We start from the raw sequence: 20377 nt of genomic DNA, 5'->3' as shown, positions 1-20377 counted from the left end.
CTCGACGTAATTATACATTCCATATGTTCACTACGCTCATCCAGATAATACTGAATACCACAAAATTACCCGCAAATGAATATAACCATTTTTTACAAAACAGATATTACATAGATATTTTCATAAGCACAGAAACTGAGAAGAAAACGAATCTAATAGATAGAGCTTTAACTGCTATAAAACTTTCTTGATCTCAAAATGACTAGTTCCTTTAGGTTCTCATACTTATTCATAAACTTTATTTTAATTGAAAAAGGAGCAATATCGATCGATCCTTTTATATCCAAATATTTTAAGAGCCTGCGAGAAAAATTATTATTTATTAATTATGTACAGTGGAAACACATCTTTTTGGATGGTTTTGTAAAGAAGACACGATGCACTAAAATATAATATCCAGTTTACCAAAGATAAATATAATTAATAACGCGCTGCATCAGAAAGCAATATCTTCTCCTTATTCTCGCTTCTTATTTTCACAGATAAATCAACATGCGTGTCAACTGAAACGTAGTAAAGCGCGCGAGATTTAAATTCTCTGGAAACAACGCGGCAATCAACATCGCTCGACGAGAGTCACATTTTCTCTTTCCATCCGCGTAGGATAATACGCTCAGGGCAGAGGCGAGAAAGTAACGACGAATCGAAATGAAGTACGGAGGGTAACAGAGTGGACGAGGAACGAACGACTGCATGTGGAATGCGCTTTGTTCGATCTTCTCTCTCGGATCCGCGACTTGAATGTTGTTCCTGTCTCGTTCCATCGTTCCTCTCCCTTACCTCAGGCGGTAAGATTGTTTCTCGATCCTTCTCGTTCTCATCTCACCTCGGCAACCTCAGCAGCCGCCAGGCTGAACCTCGCGCGTTTGTCGAGGGCACGCGAACTCGCGTTTGCCCTCCGAGAGGGTATTAACTCCCAGCCGCTGCTCATACACATCATTTCTCCTGTCGCTGTCTTTCGTTCTCCGCAATTCTACTGCTAGTTTCTACTCGCTGATTGCGAGAATCGTCCACGAATTATCCTGGCCCCTTAAGCATAGAGTTTCATCTTTTTCAGTACATCACTAACAAAGTGACTGAATCTAGCGTTAGTATTACAGTGTAAGAAACTTCAAATTGAAAATTGTCGGAAGACTAACGGTAAGAAGAAGATCAAGAAGATGATGTAGAACTTGGGAATAAATAATGTTGCGTAGACCTTGTTAGAAAATATCTAAAATATATCCTATTTTATAAAATGCTGCTCAGTTAAGCTCAATTTGTACGTTGATGAACAAAAGTCTCCTACGTCCAGAAACAAAGTTAATTGTACGTATATTTTCGGTTTCAAGCGAAGAACTGTAGTATTTCTTCCCGTTTCCACGCATTAAAATAAGTCGCTGTATTTAATCAATCGGATTCTCAGGCAGACAAAAGGTTTTTATTATTCGTTGCTTGTTTTCCACGTGGCACGCTGACTTACTATGAACGCTCGTAGAAAGAAAAATTCACGATTCGATTCTCCGATTCCTTGGTTCAAGAATAAGAGTTTAAACGAAGATAAAACTTAAATAACATAATCGGCTTTTTCTAGTGTGTATTCTCATGAGTCTGAAAGACAAAGAACAGACAAGAGAAACTAGTTTGTGGTCAACATGCTGAAACGGTGATCCGTGTTAACAATGGAAGTAGATGCATATCTATTTCGATTTCATGGTCGAAGGTCATGCATGAGCATACCGACTGAAATACTATGGTCAAGGTCGTTACGTTTGACCTTCCTTGAATTGTCGAAAAGGTAAAGCGATAAGTTCCACAATTTTTACGATCCACGAATATAAATGACAGAAAAATAGATTTACGTCATATTTTGCATTTTATGTTGGAACAAGTATGCATTTTGTACTTTGTTTCTTTAAATACGATCGCAAGATCTTCTATGTAATCTCGTACAATAACAAATCGTTATATAAATCACATTTGTATAATATATCACGAGAATTAATGTTATACGCACATTAACACAGAAGGTTGATTATTTATGACATAAATAAATAATTTATGATATGAGCGAGAGAAGAAAATCGTAGTAATAGTAGATTATAAATAGAAAGAAACTAATGAGATAGCGTTATACATATTATAATTATAAAATGGAAAATAGATTCTTAGAAATTTGCAGAATGTAGAGTATACTAATAATAAGAGGATCGGTGTTAATTATATTCGATGTTCAACGACTAATTTGTCAGTGAAATTATTCCAGTTGCCCACAGCTACTCATTAGCAGCGTAATAAGAGCATCGATGAATTCGATAATGAGATTGTGTCCTTTCACTATAGAATATTTCACAGTATACGAATGCAAGAAACGTTGTTACAGCACTTAACACGTCATTCCTCGTAAAAAATGTCACGTATACATAAATCTTATTTCCAACTACATTTTATGTTTCTATGGAATTTCCACGTTGCATGGTTACTGTGTACTCTCTCTGCTTGTTTTTATTATCGTTAAAGGCCAACACTAATGGAACACGATTAGGTTAAACGTCGATCGAAGCATCAACCAGTGAAAGTGACTTTCACCCCTCCGAGGATTCTGGAATCTTAAATTATCGATACCACAGCTCGTAAATCATTTCGTTGGCGGTCTGAATCGCGGATTCGTAATGGCCGACGTATAACTCGCGCCTCGGATAACAATCTCTTCTCTCCCTTTCGAGCGGTTTCGCCAACTGCGGCGCAAGGGAAGAGATTTTAATATACGAGCGGACCGAGATCGGTGTAAACCGACCAACTCGTACCTATGGAATCCCTGAGCTGCAGATAAACACGCAGATACGAAAACTCGACACGTTTGCTTGGCAGTCCCTCTTGAAAAACGCCTTGCATAAGGATTTTCGTCGGGATATTTTAATTGCCGTGACGAATGATGCTCGTGAATCCTTGGCTTTATTCGTTTCGAAATATCGGTAGGCTCCGTTGCTTGGAATTATATTTCGGTATAGCGTGGTTAGATGAAGATTAGAGAACAGAGCTGCAATAGACTTACTTCACCAAAAACAAGAAAGAGTAAGAAGGCAATAAGTTACATTAAAACTCTCTTATACCTTAATTGAAACTATTCTAATATTCTCTCTCTCTCCCTCTCTCTCTCTCTCTCTACATATAAACTCCTGAAGTTCTTGAAATATTTTTCTATTAAACGAATGACTTTTCCAACATAATTTATCAAACACAATGCAAAACATTTTTCACGAGCCTGTCGAATTCGAGATGCATCTCGGTCTCGTTACGTTATAGCATCGCTTTTTCTTCTTGGTCGATCGCGGGGTATCCGGTTCGCCGCGTTCTCCGATCGAGGCGAACGTCTGACATTTAACACGCGGCGCATCGAGCCGAGGCGCCTACAAAGGGAATCGGTCTGTGGTGGATCCAGAACACGAGACCTCGCGATCGATCCATCCAGTGTGAATCGCGTATCGGGCGTCGACCACCCTTGAAGAGACGTACATCTTCCTCCAGCTTTTCTCCTTTCTTATTCCACTTCGAGAACCAAGAGACACAAGGATCGCGATGTGGATACGTTTCAGGCGCCATGGATCGCGACGCGAAGAGTATACCTATTACCGTTCATTAAGTACTTATTTGCGCACTTTCAAATTATTACACATATATAAAATATATTCGGAATGAAACTCTTGAATCTGGTTTTATCTCCTATCATGATTAATCTACCATTTAATAAAAATGCAATAATCGAGAGAGTAAATGAAAATTGGTCACGCTGCTGGAAATTGTATCTATACAAATGGCTTTAAACTTGTCTGTTTAACGTTAAGATCTCAGAGTGATTAAAACATATGCTTCTAGCATTTTTTAACGTTCAAATAGATTTTACGAATCATCGGCTATTGGTTATAAATAAACACGAAATTTGAGTAACGCAAGTGTATTCTTTCTTTTAGTTTAAATTTGACACCAGTTTTAAGGAGGTTTTAAGAGATAAGGAATTAACAATAGAGAAACGTTCTTCGATCGAAGCTTTGAAAATATAACGAAGATATCGATCTTTCGATCCAACTGCATCAGGTATCGAAATATTTATGGTTACGAGTGTCCATATTGATTTCTTCTTTCGTATTTTGCTCGGTATTATTCAAGGTTATCGATGAGTTTTTCCATGACCATCCTCGTAAGTACGATCGATCGATGATCCTCGCAGTCGTGGTATGTGGGCGTACTCTGCACTCGACTTCCCTCGAGTTCGTTGCAATAAGCGAGCCGATCTGAACTCCCTTCTAGTTCAAATCGATAACCCGCATTTCTGCTTCTTGCCTGGTTCGCGGAGCATAATAGATTCGACTTATTTTATCAAGACGGAGAAGATACAGAAATCTATCAGGGTTGGTTCATCTGTTATGGGGCTATCTTACGCAATCTCGGTGAAGCTTTCTCTAAAGAATCGAGCTAAATGGAAAACGTTTCTGCGAGCATTCATACAAAACGCCCACGCTTGACACATTTGTTTCGTGGTCCGATCCGATGATAATTGCAACGTTGCAAGGAGTCTGTGATTTACCAGTTCAATCACTCGCATTGAAACAGTATTTTTGACACATGATAAATCGTGCAAGATTTAAATGTGCTTAGGGCAGTTATCGATGATCGATGATACCTACTCGTTATAAAGAAACTAGCGTCTGTTTCCTTGCTTTCTTATTTCGTTCTAAATTGCATCGGGTTTAATCACTTTTGCAAGATCTTTCGAGTTTTAGGTTCGTAATGGTATAGAGATTGAGTAACATTTTGCCATTTTTCCATCAACAGCTTATATCTTTCACGAAATATCATTTGATATAACGCATAAAACCAATATTAGCAATAAGAGAAACAAAAGAATCAATCTGTTTCGAAAATAAACTTCTATTCTCTGGAATAATATAATAAAATTGATTGGCACTGTGAAAACGGTTAAAACGAGAAGCGAATTAAAAATCGGCATAAGCTGATGAAGCAAAAACTCGATAAACTTCTTTTCAATTCGGAAAACCCATTTTACGGAGACGTGTAACAGTTAGCGGTCGTTAAAACACGACGAGTTATTGCTTAATTGAATCGCGGAATAACGACTCGCTCACGTAACGTCATAGCCCGACTACCGCAACGAGATTCTCTTTATCACCGCGCATACACCTCGTTATCCTCGCGTCACCTGTCGTAAATGATTTTGCCACTAGTTGTGTGAATATGTGGTATATGTATGAAAACGAATATATCGTGATTGTGTACCTGCCACGTCCGAAAACCCAGGCGATGGACACCAATTTTATCGACACGCTTTATCTCGACATGGTCCGATACTCGGTTTAAGTTGGAGCTCACCTCGAAATCGTACGTCACCAACAAACTTTGGTCGCAATAACGTAACACGTGAATCATGAGTCGATAGAGAAAATGTACAATGTAAAATCCCGTTATAAGCAAAGCCAGGAAGATTCTACGCTTCGAAATAAGACGAAGATTAAACGTAATAAAATTGCATTACAGGCTTTGAAAGATGTTTCAAAGAATCGAGTTCGAAAATTTGTCTAGTACCTATACGCCAAGTCTTTTAATTTCTAACTAGACAGATTCGATAGGCTAAACAGGAAGAGAAGTTCAAAAATGTAGCGAAAAATAAAATCTCTTCCTTCAAGGCCTCATTTTGCAGGAGATAACGTTTGAACATGTTTAGTTACATTTTTATTTATATATTTATAAAAGATTTCACCTTAACTTCGATTGTACCACGAATTAGTTTTGGAGTCGTTCTATCGCAAGAGAATAGATCGCATCAAGAATTTTCCAGTCGCGAAAGTATCACGCTCGTTAAGAATATCGGCTACGATAGAATAGAAGAAGATTCGACAAAGCGTTGCAAATAGATTCACCGATTGTGAAACGAGGGATCAGCCCTTGAATGCGCAAAGGCCCCCGATGCTGTACACTGGCCATTGTTCGATCCATCGAACTCGACGCCCCACGAATCGTTCTCGATTTCTTCCCGCTGTTCTGGATTTATGTTCGTTTCGATTACCTTTGGCTACAGTATTCTTTTTGCGCTTGAAACGAAGAGATTGCACGCGAGAGATTGCGATCGGCTATTTTCTCGCCCGTGCTTTATTCCTGCTTGCGGTTCGGTTCTTCAATAACGCTTCGGAATAGATCGTATCGATATAGCGTTTCAAGTTTGAACGATGATTTCTGTGTACACTATGTTTTTTGAAATACTACATTTAATTGTTAATCGAAATTACTATATAATATTACGATGCTTGATATTTTGTGTAAATGATCCACGTAGCGGTTATTATTATATGCTAATGCCTCTCTAAAACACGTCAATGATGCCAATTGTTAGTTTGTCTAGATTATAACCTTCGTTTGGCATCAAAAGCGAGTAACATTCTCTATTCTATGAATAAATTTTACTTTATTTTCGAATCGCGAGTCTCCTGTTCTCGCGTAGCAAAGAACGGTAAAGGATAATTTGTCAAAGGTTTCGCTGTTCGTAGGTAAGAAGAAAGCGGACCACCGCACAGTTTAGGACAGGTGTCCCATTGCAAGAAACAACGCCCTGCATCTTGTGAATTCTCGAATGCTAGCTCTGAATGCAAACCCAAATGGTGGAATTCCGTTTCCGCCGTGAAGGACATTTGTCGACCATGTTGAGCTTACGCGCAACAGCGTCCCGCGATCCGTTATCCACGGAATGCAAGCGGCGGATTTCAAACCGCGACAGAGGCGATTACAGAGCAATTAAAGTCCTCGAGACACGCGAGGATATCGGTGGCAAGAACACGAGATTGATATAAACGGTGCGGCGTTCGTGCCGAGACAAGAAAGCTGATTTCCCACGTGCGCCACGCCATCTCCTTCCACTTTCCCGATCACGATTTCGCGTTTACTGGCTGTAACGGACGAAGCAACAGGTATTCCTTCGCTGTATGGTGCAATTTTCTTCTTTTTTACGATAATAATATTGCAAGTTATTTTTTTGATCGATATCGGTAAAATAAAGTAGCAATACATTTTTCTGCAAAGATGATATCTTCCTCCCTATGCAAAAATTTGCGAAATTATTAAGACAAGAAGTATTTTGATATTACGATGAGTGATATTCTGCAAAATCTTGAAGAGCGTCAAAAAACATGCTTAGTTTCAAATGAAAAGACAATTTTGGTAAAACTGATTTTTTGTAAAAAAAAAAAAAAAAAAAATACGAAATGTGGCTTATCGCGTTCTTCCACCGTAAACTCTGTACGCGTGTATTCATTACACTTTCAACAAATATTCGATACACCATAAAAAATCGCGTAATCTCGCCGGAATGTTAGGCGTGTTTGGCGTGTTTACAAGGCTCGAGGAATGTTTCACGACGCACCAAGCCGACTTACTCGTATCCATTTCCCCTTCGCTCGCTCAATCTCTTTATGGCTCTTCTCGATTCGCCATCGATGAAAAATCCACCTACTCTTGCCTCTCACCCTCGCCGCCGTCCACCCACCCATTTTCGTAGTTAGACCTGCAGGAACCCTAATGGAGAACGGCTGCTGTTCGCCATCCATCAAATGGTCAGGCAACCGCGAAGCAGCCAAGGTGTCGGCTCGACTTTCCGACCGCCCCACCTTTCGACCCGATCAGAACGATCTATTCTTCGCGAATGCTCTTCACGGGAGATCGCCAGACGTTCTATTGCCATAGGAAAGATAGATCATTTCGCAGTGGGTCGTTTCGTTTATCTAGTCGAGATCTAAACGAGAGTCGTTCTATGCTGAATCCCTATATCGAAGGACGATTGTTCTGTCGTGACGCTATGGAAGATACGTTAGACTGAAATAGAACTAACTCACGGTATACGTATATCGTAATTAAATTTATTCTTTTCAATAGCAGCTGATTAGCATCGATAGGAGGAGTATAATATTAAGAGGTTTTAGTGGCAGTACTTGATAATTAGCTGAATGTAAATGTGCGAATTGTAATGGTAACGATGTTTATTATTTGCTCTTGCCAGTTTCAGCGAATTAAATTACAATATGCCTGAGTAAGAGTTAAAGATCGTATCTGGCAAAAAATTCCCAACTGCTTGAATTCCCTACAAATCATAAGAAACTAATCATTTTACCGTATACTAAGAGGCTCGAGTAAATGCCTCAGAAAAACAACTTCATTAACTCATTTCCACTATCTTCTAAAAGGAAACTCCTTTTAAGAAGCCGATCCCTAACAATCATACTTCTTCGCAATTCTGCCAGCAAGGCAAAAACAATATCGTTACTTGAACGAATCGAGTCGCTGACACGCGGCCTATTTAAGAAGGAAAAGGAAACGAGCCATGAATCGTGACGCGTAACGAATGGGCCATTTTACCCATTATTAGTACGCACTTGTGGAAGCACCTGTTACCATCGTCCCTGAGGCCTGTCCATTGGCGCGCCTTGTTTACCCCCTCGGGAGGATTGCGAAAGGGATCGAGCGAAAATGATTAATAGGACTCGCCTCTCATCTGGGGCACGTGGAATTCACTTTTAATTGAATCGATTTTATAGAATAGTTTGCGCAACGAACGCGCTCTTTCAACGCGTGGCTATTCAATTAGCGAATTCTTTGTCGATCTGCGCGTGTCACTGTACCGGTCAAATGACTCGGAGACGACGATCGGTCTCGGACGTTTAAATAATAGAGAAGTAACCTCGTGGTCGCGACGTTTATTACCGTGAACAGAAATATCTCGATCCTGTAATCGACGCGATTAAACTTTGAATGGCATTTATGTGATGGTTGGCTGAGACGTTCGATGCCGGACGAAGTTTAACAGCGATTACCGCCGGCATTTATTACGTTCGTGAGGCGTTTGGTATTTCTGTCGGGCAGTCGGAACCCCGATACGCGGGTTACTTACGGGCAACCAACTTGACCGGTTGTTCGTTGACGATACGATAGTCGAGATGGTCGAATTACTGCTTTGGCTAGACGAGAAAAACTGGCCGTTGAGCCTATGAGAAAATTTATCCAGCTTTAATGTAAAAGGATCTTTCTTGTTACCAAGTATTAATAGGATTTTCTTCCTTATCAAGGAAAGATTAATAGGAATTTCTTTCATCATTTCTTTCGTATTTAGTTATGAAAGAATTCGATGATCCTGGTTCCTGAATAGCGTAGATTAGAACTTATAATTTTATTACGTTCTTTTGCTATACTTTGTAGTCTTTACATCGAAGTTTGCGTAATCGTTATAAAATGCAAATTGCGATTATATTAGAAATTTTCTTACGTTCGTACTTTAACATTCGATCCATTCTTGACGTTTGTTTGAAGATGACGATTAGAATGTGTGTAATTTCGTAATATCTGGTTACTTTGAAATTTTTCGAAAAATTAAAGAGAAAACAGTGTTTGTTATGGTCATTTTTCTCTGCCTTTCAATTTACAGAGTTGATTAGTATGACAATTCATATGCTGCCGGTCATATGTAACAGGATACGTCTTGACAGTTTTTACAAATACTATAATTAACCATAGACTTTCTCGGACGAAAGAGCGTGGTGCTTCTGCAACTTTGTTGCAAACACGAGCAAACCAACAAACAATGAGACATCCTCTGGAATCCCCGCACGAAGATGGTAGAAAAACGAAGGGAAAAAATAAAAGGAACGCTTTCTACTGTCTCCGAACCTGTCCCGATCTCTTTCGAACCCCTACGTCAGGCGCAATCCCACGAGTACATAAATATCTGCCTAGCATATTGAACGGTCATATTTCATGGGGAGGCAAAAAAAGCGAACGTCCCTCGGAAATTCAACGTCTCAATCCGTCTCTGGGATCTCGTCAATATTCCGAGCGGTCAATTAAGGCATGCCTCCCAGATGTCCCTTTCCGATCCTGCACATACACGTCGATGGAGTTGTTGTCCACCGTAGCGAACATTGCACACGAGGTGATCTTGCATCGCGTTTATCCTACCACCATGTCCTCCTTCTCGGTTATTGCAACATTAGTTCGCTAAACTAAGATGGTTGAAAACGCGAATGGCTAAAATGACGCGCTACGATGAAGTTGATGATAATTGATATAAATGAAGAGGACGATTTAAAAGCGTAGGAAGAAGAAAGTGTTAAAAGGAGTATTTTAGACGTTTAGACGTCGTACCATAATAATGATAAATTTAATATAAGGAATATTAAAAACTGAAGTTCAGTGATAATACACGTTGGGTATTGAAAATATGTCGAGAAAATTGTAGGTGAAAAATTTAATCGATTAAATGTACGAAGAGAAAAATCCTTGGCAATAATTGTCTTTGAAATCCAATTACCTTTTCGCTATACTAAAGTACTTCTAAAAATTCAGTCACGCTAACGTTCTTATTAAGATATTTTTCTTCTTCTTCTTTCAGCCTCCATAAATGTTATCAATGGTGGAATCTTTCAAATTAGATACTTTATCCCACATTAAAGTTCTTCCAATAACTTCCTTATTAGAAGCAATATTTGTTTCTCGTCTGTAATCTTCGCAAGCCTTGTCAATAATCGAGTCGAAATTCATTCGTTTCCCGTACCAAACTTTTAAAGATCCAGTGCCAATAACTTCCTCATTAGACAGAAAGCTTTCGAAAAACAAATCAAACATGCGGCGTTCGTAAGCCTTATCTATTTCACTCTACACATCAGCCATCACAACTCTATAAAGGCACGAAATCAAACGAGTTATTCCACAACGTGCGCAATAAAAGGTGCGACAAAATTTATCTCGTTTTACAAAATTCTAATGGTTGGTTCACGGCAGCTTGTAGCCGACGAGTAGAAGCCATAAATCGGGAGATATAAAGGATGTAAATCCGAGTACATACCAAGCCTGAGCTCGGCTCTCGATAGCTGCACGATTATAATACACGGTGTGGTAGCGGTGTCGTTAGCGAACACATGTTTCTTCTTTCGAGAAACGATACGCGTCTTTAACACGGGTAATCCGGAAGATCGACGGCGTATCAGGCGCCTACTTAAAGGGAAAGCCATGGCTCGAGCTGATAGAATTAATGCGTCCTGATCAAAGACCGACCGCCTCCGTAAAAAAAACCCAGCCACGAATTTCGTTAATGCAAAAGCGAACGTGACTGAAAGCGCACGAGATCAGTCCCGCTTCGCAAAAACTTATTTCCGATCGGCGTGACCGCGACTGCTTTTTACCGAATGTCCAAAACGATGTCTTCGTTAACTCCAAAATTGCATTCACGGAGACTGAGAAAGGAAACAAGGGAGGAAAGGACCGTATAACGTCTGTCGTTTGTACTCGTTATAGCTATGTCATTAGTGCTGAATGTGGGATGCGAGTTGAGAAGGTATTCGATATGTGGTTTTCGACGATATATCGTTATATTGTTAATTTTAATGTAAATTTCTGGAATAGCACGTTATTATTTGAACGGCACAGATGGAACACACAATATGCCACGTTTCTTGCCTTTCGTAGAAGAGCGATTTTAAAATTCAGTTACCCTCTCCGATGCTTGAATTATATCCAAGTACTGATATTCTCTTTGTTACAAGTCAGAAAATTAACGAAACAGAAAAGTAAGATGCGGAAAATTAAACAAATAGAAACAGGACGAAAGTTAGTAATACAAAGAAACGTGCTCTAATGAACTAAAATAAAATGCATTGAAAAAAATAAATTTCATGGAAATTTATTTTCAATGGGACACTTACATGCGATAAGAAATGCTAAAAATCTCAAATGTCAAAATAATAAAATAAATTGGGAAAGAAATGAAAGTTTGACAATCCTTCGACGTATTGAGATAAATCTTCACGACTGAATAATTTTCCACGCGGTATAAAAGTGGCTCCGCATTCCAAAAAAGAACCCTCCGAAATCCACGTGATAAACAACACGAAACTTCGATTAAATAACTCTTTTCGGTTCATAAGACGAGGCAAATTTGACAAGTTATGTGATAACTCATCGCTGCAGTCGCTGCAAACATTTCAATTTGCCTGGCAAAATCTATGTATTCCCACAGTGTTCAGCGAATGCGCCATGTTAATTGGCGCTTCATTTCCAGCTGCGATTCACGCTAAAAGCTCACAGCGATAAAGTGCAACGATTAACTCGGCACGGAGTATAATTTGGCGAAGAAAAATGTCGCCTGTCGCTCGAATATCGTACGGCAATAACGTGTCGAATGTATTTTCTCCGACGAAATAAAAAATGATAGAAGAAAATCATGAAGAGTGTCTGCACACCGGCGACACCACGTAGGTTACAGTCCCCTAATGGCCACGAACGTATCAACCTCCCCTTATCACGTTAATGGAAACCTTTATGGAGACCACTTTAGGTGATATCTCTCGAAATTGCGGCACACCGTGGAATCTTGGGTGGTTATCTGCCTGACGAGTCGCGTCTTTAGGTTCCGAGCATGGACCCCTTTTTAACTCGATCATTCGATACGTTCGAAGGAAATCGCTATTTATTGCTTTTCACCCCGCTAATTCGCTGACACTTATCTAATTACGGCGTTAAGTAGAGAAAGCGTGTTTTGGCTCCGTTAGCCCGTATCGTTATAGATGATTAAAAAGTGATATATAAACTGGACAAGTACATTGTTACGCGTTAATGTATTTTGAAAGAGGAATTCTATTCAAGTTTGTTACGATATGTAATAGAGAAATTCGTATGTTCAAGCGTATTGTCGCAACGATGATAGAATAAAGGATGTACGCTCGCACTTTTTCGCCTTTTTCTCCAAAATCTTGAACTTTACCAAACTACATCTTGATTGCAACTCACTGACAAGCAAGATTTTTCATTCGTACGTTAGCCAACGATCTTTCTACGAGTCGTTCTCCAATATACAAAGCATCTTGAAAGTCGAAGGCGCGTCGACGAGTACCGATGTTGAAGTTCAGTCGTATATCACGAGAAGAGGATCACGCGTGTGGTCCAGAAAAGTGTGCACCGGTAATAACTAGAGACGTAATAAAAGTAAACGGGAAAGGTCTTCTTGCCAAGACGAAGCAGGCACACGGCGATGTGGGTCAAGCATCGACATCGCCAGGAATCAAGAGGAATCTCGTTGTTACACGCGCCGGTGCACCTACACGCGCGTTCCCGAAAGCAACGTAAATATTTCCTAGCGGAGCTCGTGCTAGAACGAGGCGGGATTTAAAGAGTTTCCTTCTGCTCGAGTGGGAAGAACGGTACTTTCCAGGTACTTCGAGTAAAAGGAACCCTTCGACCGATCGAGCAGCCACCCACGCGGTCGTAAAACCTGGCGCAACTTTACTTTCTACTTTTCTAGGCGGCCTCAATGATGTACACGCGACCAGGAAGAGTTCTCCATTAGGATTCAATCTGAAAGGTATCGTAACGCGGTGTACGCGTGTCTTCATACTGGTTCGTGTTGGTCGAACCGTACGATCGATGTTCCCAGGCTAATATTTGACGTTCGTAGTGGTTCTAATGCGTCTTGTACGAATATAGCCGAAAGATTGAAAATGTTTAAGAGCGAGACATTTTCTGAAAATATTGCTCGTTCGAGGATTTTCTAATCTTTCGGTTATGAATACTTTAAAAAGGTCAAGTAATGTAACTTTGGGAGAGTTAGAGGATATTTCATTTTCAGTTTCTAGCCATAGAAACGAATACACGGAACGATGAAAGCACTTCGTATAAATAATTTCTAAACTACACTGTGTTTCGTATCGTCAGTTCTATTACAGTTCTACTGTAAACATATTTTCTTTACACATATTTGCAACTTTAAGATCGCTAAATTTTATTCGAACATTAACGGTTTTGTGTCTATAGTTTATTTAAACGAATTTTTTTTTTGCTACAAATGTTAAAAATTTAAAACGTGAAAAAACATAGTAACTAATATCAAATTAGTTGCATATTTATACAAATTGCTTTCGTACCATCGCAGTAAGTATTACGTTACTTGACATTTAAATCTCGTTATAATTAGTATATATATAAAATAATTTTTATATACCAATAATATGAAAATCGCAAATGGTTTAAGCGATGTTTCAGTAAAGGACAACTCACTTTTTCCTTTGACAAATTCGGAGCTGAGATCCGCTGACACATTGTAGCTACCGGCGACGATCACTAGAAGAAAAGTCACGCCGAGGAGGTTGCAGGTCGACAGCGTTCGTGGCCCGTGTCGGTATTCAAACATGATGAGCTTTCATGCCCTTTACGAACCCATGGACCTTGCCAAGGTGATCTCGACAATGATTCCCACTTCTTCGTGCTCTCTTCGACTGTCACGAACAAGGAGAATATCGGAAGAGTCTCGAAGAAGCGTTTCCGCTGCTGCCATCGCTGTCTCTTCACCGTGTTACTTGCATGGTTTGTGTCACGGGACCTTTTCACGTCTGTAATACGAATAATTCACCATTAGAGTTTTCGAAATTCTATATCCTATTCAAAAAAATTCACGGGATTATCATAAAGAATTTATAGTTTCTTTATTTAAGAATATAATAATTTTTTAATGTTTGGTATCGTATCAAGTTTAGTGTTTTACGTAGAGGTTTAGTCAGATATCGTAGTTTTACTATTTTTAGTACGTTTATTCAAAGCTACGATCACATGTTGTCACACGAGAGAGAAAAGTCTAAAATGTCTAACGCTTGATAACAGTGCCCCATCCTTCGTTGGAGAAATAATAGAGAAATGATAATAATAGAATATTTATAGTATCAACTGTTGCGGCACGTGAGTCATAGGACAATTCGAATCATGTTGTTGTTTTGCCTCGGAGTATTAACACCGTTATGATATACGAAATGTAATAATAAACAAACTCCGGACAAAACAATATAGCCGCTACGCGCAATCGTTAACCGAAGTCGAATTTAAACTTTCCGGTACTCCCCCGACCAGTATAAATAAACAAACACGATCGTTACAACAATGAATTAGTATCGAGCGTTCTTATAGCGAGTTAGTATCGAACAATCTTATATCGAGCGAACGTACGCACTACCTTGTATACGCATATCAAGCAACACTTAGCGAACGACGACTAACTCTGTACTGTGAACTGTTTTAAATATATTGACTACACTAAGCATCAACTCGTCTCATCGCTATATAACCGACACCTTTAATCGTCTTCCATACAACGATTTTTATCTTAAATCTAAATACATCTTTACATACTTGACTAAAACTTAGAGTTATTAGGTAATATTTAAACGAATTAAGCCCAAGACATTCGAACGAATCGGTACATCTGTTCTCACGAACAAATTTAACGCATAAAGCGGTATTATCTAACGCGACATATTCGCGTGATTTTTCCCGAGAGTATTCAGCTTTCCAGGACACCGTATGATCAGCATCGATTCCCATACTCGGGTAGCGTACCTCGATTTGGAAATAGAGCACACCGATCGCGAAAAAACGTCTATTCGCCTTTTACGCCGGCAATTGTTTTGTCGTCGCCTCGGCCAAAGGGCTCGCCTTCTTTCCCTTCCTCGCCAAAGGTCTCGTGGATTGTTTCGAACAGATCCAAAGAAGAAGAAGAAGAACAAGAAGAAGAAGAAGAAACGACAACGTGACGAAGAGGAAGAAGGATGAAGAATAGAGGACAAGGAGAGCAGAAGACGAGAGAAAAGAGAGACAATGCAGCGAACAGCAGGTGTCTGCTCTTCCCTCGCCCCTTTTCTCTCCCTTTATTTCTCTCTTTCTTCATCTTCCTCCTGGCCGTGACACGATCTTATCCCGGAGGCCCTCTCACGGCTCCTTCTTTGTTCTTTCGCACTCCCCGCAGAGTGGCGAACACGGGTTGCCTTATTCGGCCGTGACGGCCAACGATCAACTTAAACAAATGACGTCGACTAGGGTTTCGTCGAGTCCTCCCTTCCAAGCAGCAGCCTGATTACCACCAGTCTCGTCTTGGTCACTCTCACCCCTTTCTGTCGCTCTTCTATTAATTACGATCCTCCGCTGGCCGATTACGGTTCAGTCGTTCAATCTCGAAGTCGATGAGCGACCGTTCGATCGTGATTGTCGAGCATTCCTCGCGCTTCGTCTTCGCTTATTCCCTCGCTCTTCGTTTCTTGCACGAGCCTCTTTCTCTCGGCTCTCCCCTTTCTAACTAGCTTCCCATCTTTGTCCATCTCGCTCGTAGAAGCGACTGTCGTCGTGGTACCAGGCTGTCTGCCGATGAGAAAGACGTGGGACGTCTTGGAAGCTGAGGGCTCGAGACACGTTTGGTTAAACTAGCGCGAATATTTAAATTCATCAGGGTCATCCGGGAGCCAACTGAAAATCCTGGTTCAGGATCTAGATCGTCGTGCTACCTATCCGTATTGGCATTCTTGATACGTACGCGACAGTTAGACAATCCTCTGACAGCGTAGTAAGTAGATTACAGATTGAAATTAGTAATATGAATATGACTAAAAGAAGAAGAGCTAACTAAGCACAACCTCGTTTCATCTACTATCATAAAGAATGCCGAATTTTGGATACTTTATGTATTCTTGCATATTTTGTATATTCTATGCACTCTTGCATCATTAAATCTTCCATAGGCGTAGAAAAATCTAAATACAACGTTGGAGATGTGAAATTTACTGTACTATATTTGTGTTATACTGTGAAGAAGTTCGATCAATTTCGTAGAGCAAGGACGTTTACTTCCCGAATATTTGTCGTATTCAATTTCATTTCTCCTATTTCAATATACGCAACAATAGCGGTGGAAGGTTATAAATTGCTTGCAATTACAAAGTAGAATACCCGCTTATCGAGCAATACTCTCCTAGAAACCTTACTCAGAGGCTCGTGAAAGCGGATCGTATCAATCAGACATCTGCGATCGCCTAGCTTTCAAGATCTATTAAGTCCTGTGCCAGTTTCGTCCTTACGAAACCATGTTTCTCATTAACAATGTTATTCCCTCTTATTCTAAGATATTTCTCCGAAACTGTTCTTTTTTTTTTTTTTTTTTTTTTTATATATCAAACAAGCTTATCAGCCTTCGCATAGTACGTTACTGTGACCTCGTAGAATCATTTCGAAATAACCGCCACAGTACGTCACACCGAGAAAGGATTAAGAACTCTTGTACACGTCCATTGGATTAATAACGTAACAAGATCCGCGTGATCTTTTTTTAAAATGTTTTCTCACCACGTTCACGGCGATACTGTTCGATTTGCCAATGCGTGCTCATTTTGTCAAAAATCGTGCGAACAAATCACGAGGAACGAACCGGTTTTGTCTGTACGTTCCGGTTGACAGGGTAACTCTGGTTAATAGTCGGACACGTTATTAGCGGCTAATTGCACGTTTTGTCCCGATTGTTAATGAGTTCGAGCGCATTTTGATTGATCGTTCGTTGAACCTCGACTGTTTCGGTGCCATTATACAGCGCCACATACCATTGTTTGCACCTCTTTCAGAAACTTTCCAACTGAATGCAGAGCTTATTGGATAGACTCGTTGGTCCCTTTTTAGGGCACCTCCTTCGTTTAGGGCTATTCAGAAACTGAAGTAGAAATCCGAGGTGTTCTTGTTCTTATTGGCCACGTCGAAAGGGTTACACTTCACGTACTATATACAAGTTGGATCGTTTCATTAGCAACGAGAGTTAGAAACTTGCTGGTGAACAAGATGCAGGATAATGCGTATTTGTAACGACGAGTTTTTTCGACTAAGTCGAGAGAAGGAAGAGAAAGTTTCGCAATTATGCTCGTAGACGATCTGTATTCTGGTGATTCATACTTGCAATTTCGGCCACGCTTCCAGTTTGCGCGTATTTTAATCTTTTAATGGCGTATAAGACATTTTACAATCACGTCTTATTTATAATTATAAAACTGTTTATCAGTCAATTATCACTTTGTTATTTACGAAGAATATGATTAAATATTTTCTATTTAGATTTATTTGAAAAAAATTCTTTAAAGATTGTTGTGTGTTGAAAGATTGTGAAAGTCATTTCATACTTATGCAACGGTTCAATTTATTATTTACATTTCTCCTTTGTTTATCTGCTCCTCTCTATTTGATTACAATTTCTGTATTTATATCTTCAAGTTGACTGTTTACTTTTTCCTAATGTTTATTCGTATCACCGACTTTATACATCGATTTGTTTGCTTATCGGACTATTTGTTTATATTTTCGGATCGTTTGTTCAATGTTTCAAGTTACGTTCTTCGATTGTTTGTACACAATGGCGAACACGTACAACATATGTACATAACCCAGTAACTATGCAGAAACACACCTTCGTGTATCGTTTACAAGAAAGAAGTCGTAAAGTTTCCACTCGAACATAACTAACGTTGGTTATTTGTTATCTCCTGTTGGAATAAAACTCAGCGTTGCTGCATTCGACACGTCTGATCGCCACTATCATCCGTTGACATCGACAGAATCGACTGAGCAAAATTTTTCTCCATGAAATCGAGCAAAATGCATTTGTCATTGTTGTATCGAACGAATTGACACGTCGATCCTTGCCACGGTGACTAATCAACGGGGTGTGTCGCCCATGGTCTCGTTCGTTTGTCTTCAGAGTCTCGATTCCGTTGGTATATACGTTGAGCCAGGCAAATGGAAATGCACGTGGTCGTCATGGTCGTGTATCACGATATCGCGGGCCTTTCTCTTGTAATTACTCGAAAGAGAAAAAGCTTTGATATACACGTCCCGAATTTTGATATTTCTGTTCTGTGCGCGAGAAATTGCTTGGTTAACGAGGCGGTTTAACTGGTTACTGCAGAAGGTTGCGCGAAACACGCTCCTGATATCTTTCGAGATAGAAAAGAACATTAAACCTTGTTGGCTATCGAAAGCAAATATACCGTATCACGCAACGTAAATTAATGAGTTTTATAGATCAATAGCTGACAATGATTAACAAGGAGGTAAAATTAGTGACAGCCTATACAAATTGACAAAACATATTTTCATAATTTATTTCAGAATAAAAGAATAGCCTATTATCTTAAAACGTAATAGCTCTTTTGGAATAATGATCGGTGTAGAGTGTATTAAATTACAAATATTTCGAAGCGTTTTAATTCGTCGTGTCACGAAGGCAAAATAAATGAAACGTTGACGAACATCGCAGTCTGTCAGATTCGCGATACATCGTGGTGTCGACTGTTTGCAAACTAGTGTCATCCAGTACAGTCGTTTTATTAATATCAACGAGGAGAGATTAAGAGGTGTGGTGTGGTTCGCAGACTTGCCAAAATAAAGATATCGTAAGATAAATAAACCTTGAGTTCCTGCAATATTGCATTTATATCATATCACCGCGGAATTTCTCATCGAAGCAATTTACTCCTTGTCGTTCTCAGATAAACTTCAATTTCGTTTCGCAATTTCAATTTCAAACTTGTTTCTTTTTTTTTTTTTTTAATATTGGGTTATTGTGCAAATCCTGATTGCAATTCTGTGATAACAACGCTGTATACGTTGATATAAATCACGCTAGCACTGCTTCAAAGGAGACAAGAATCAAATGCTTTCGAGATCAAATGGTACCGAGATCATAAAAATTTCAACAATTTCTTGTTTCGACGATAAATCCGAGGATTTTTATAAAGAAAGCACAATGCAACGCGTAGATGGACGTTATAAGATGGACACAGTATATGTAGCCACCTAATATCAGCGAACAAATTGCAGAATCGAGTCTCCGTATCGACTCTCTCGAAAGTATGGATCAGAATCAGCGCTATTGACAAATGGATGCAAGCTGTCGCGCGTCGTTTGGCTCGATAATAAACGACGATAAGCCCGAAAGGGCGTAGGCGATGAAAATACGCTTCTGAAGGCTTGGCAGAGAAGAAGGAAGGAAGTCGTGTCTTTTACGAATAAAAACTTTGGAATTTTCTTCAAGTGGCGAACCACGGAGGGAAGAATGCCAAGAGAAGCTTAGTCGAACGCGGTGCCGCGAATGCCGGAGCAGAGTTCGCAAAATGACGACGAGAGTAAGAAAAGAAAAGAAAGGAAGGAAGACAAAAAGAAGAAGAAAAAGAGAAGTAAAGAAAGAAAAAAGGAAAGAAGAATCGAGGTAGACCAGGGTCCGGCATACGGACAACGTCGGTTGTATTTATCGACGCAAGTCGTCCACCTATGTTTCTCGAGGCTGCTCCTCGGGCCTCCGGCATCCTGCTTTATCTAAAGTCTGGACCTTGTCCCTCGTCTTTCTTCCCTCTCCTGCGAGAGGCAGCCCTGCCGAGAGTATAAAAGCGGCATCTTTTGAGGGAGAAATCGTGGCAAAAAAAGGGCTGGGGAACACGGCGAGCAACCGTGTTAACTGCGCTGCTTATGCATTCATATCCTTGTTTCGCGACAACCTGCTGAT

General features: G+C 39.9%; 1 protein-coding gene across 4 annotated transcripts in view; it reads right to left on the bottom strand.

Annotated features, from left to right (window-relative positions):
• Egfr (epidermal growth factor receptor) overlaps nt 1-20377 on the bottom strand; it is a 172410-nt gene that overhangs the window by 17306 nt on the left and 134727 nt on the right. For 3 of the 4 annotated variants that reach the window (XM_033336222.2, XM_076627882.1, XM_076627883.1), the window contains exon 2: nt 14080-14411. The exons of the other annotated variant lie outside the window; for it this stretch is intronic. In XM_033336222.2, coding sequence (XP_033192113.1) covers nt 14080-14212 — 133 coding nt within the window. In that variant the 5' untranslated portion in view covers nt 14213-14411. The remainder of the gene's footprint in view (nt 1-14079; nt 14412-20377) is intronic. 4 annotated transcript variants of the gene reach the window in all.

This window comes from Bombus vancouverensis, chromosome 2 (assembly GCF_051014615.1).
Source record: "Bombus vancouverensis nearcticus chromosome 2, iyBomVanc1_principal, whole genome shotgun sequence".
NCBI lineage: Eukaryota > Metazoa > Arthropoda > Insecta > Hymenoptera > Apidae > Bombus > Bombus vancouverensis.
This window is presented reverse-complemented; position numbering and strand designations above follow the sequence as displayed.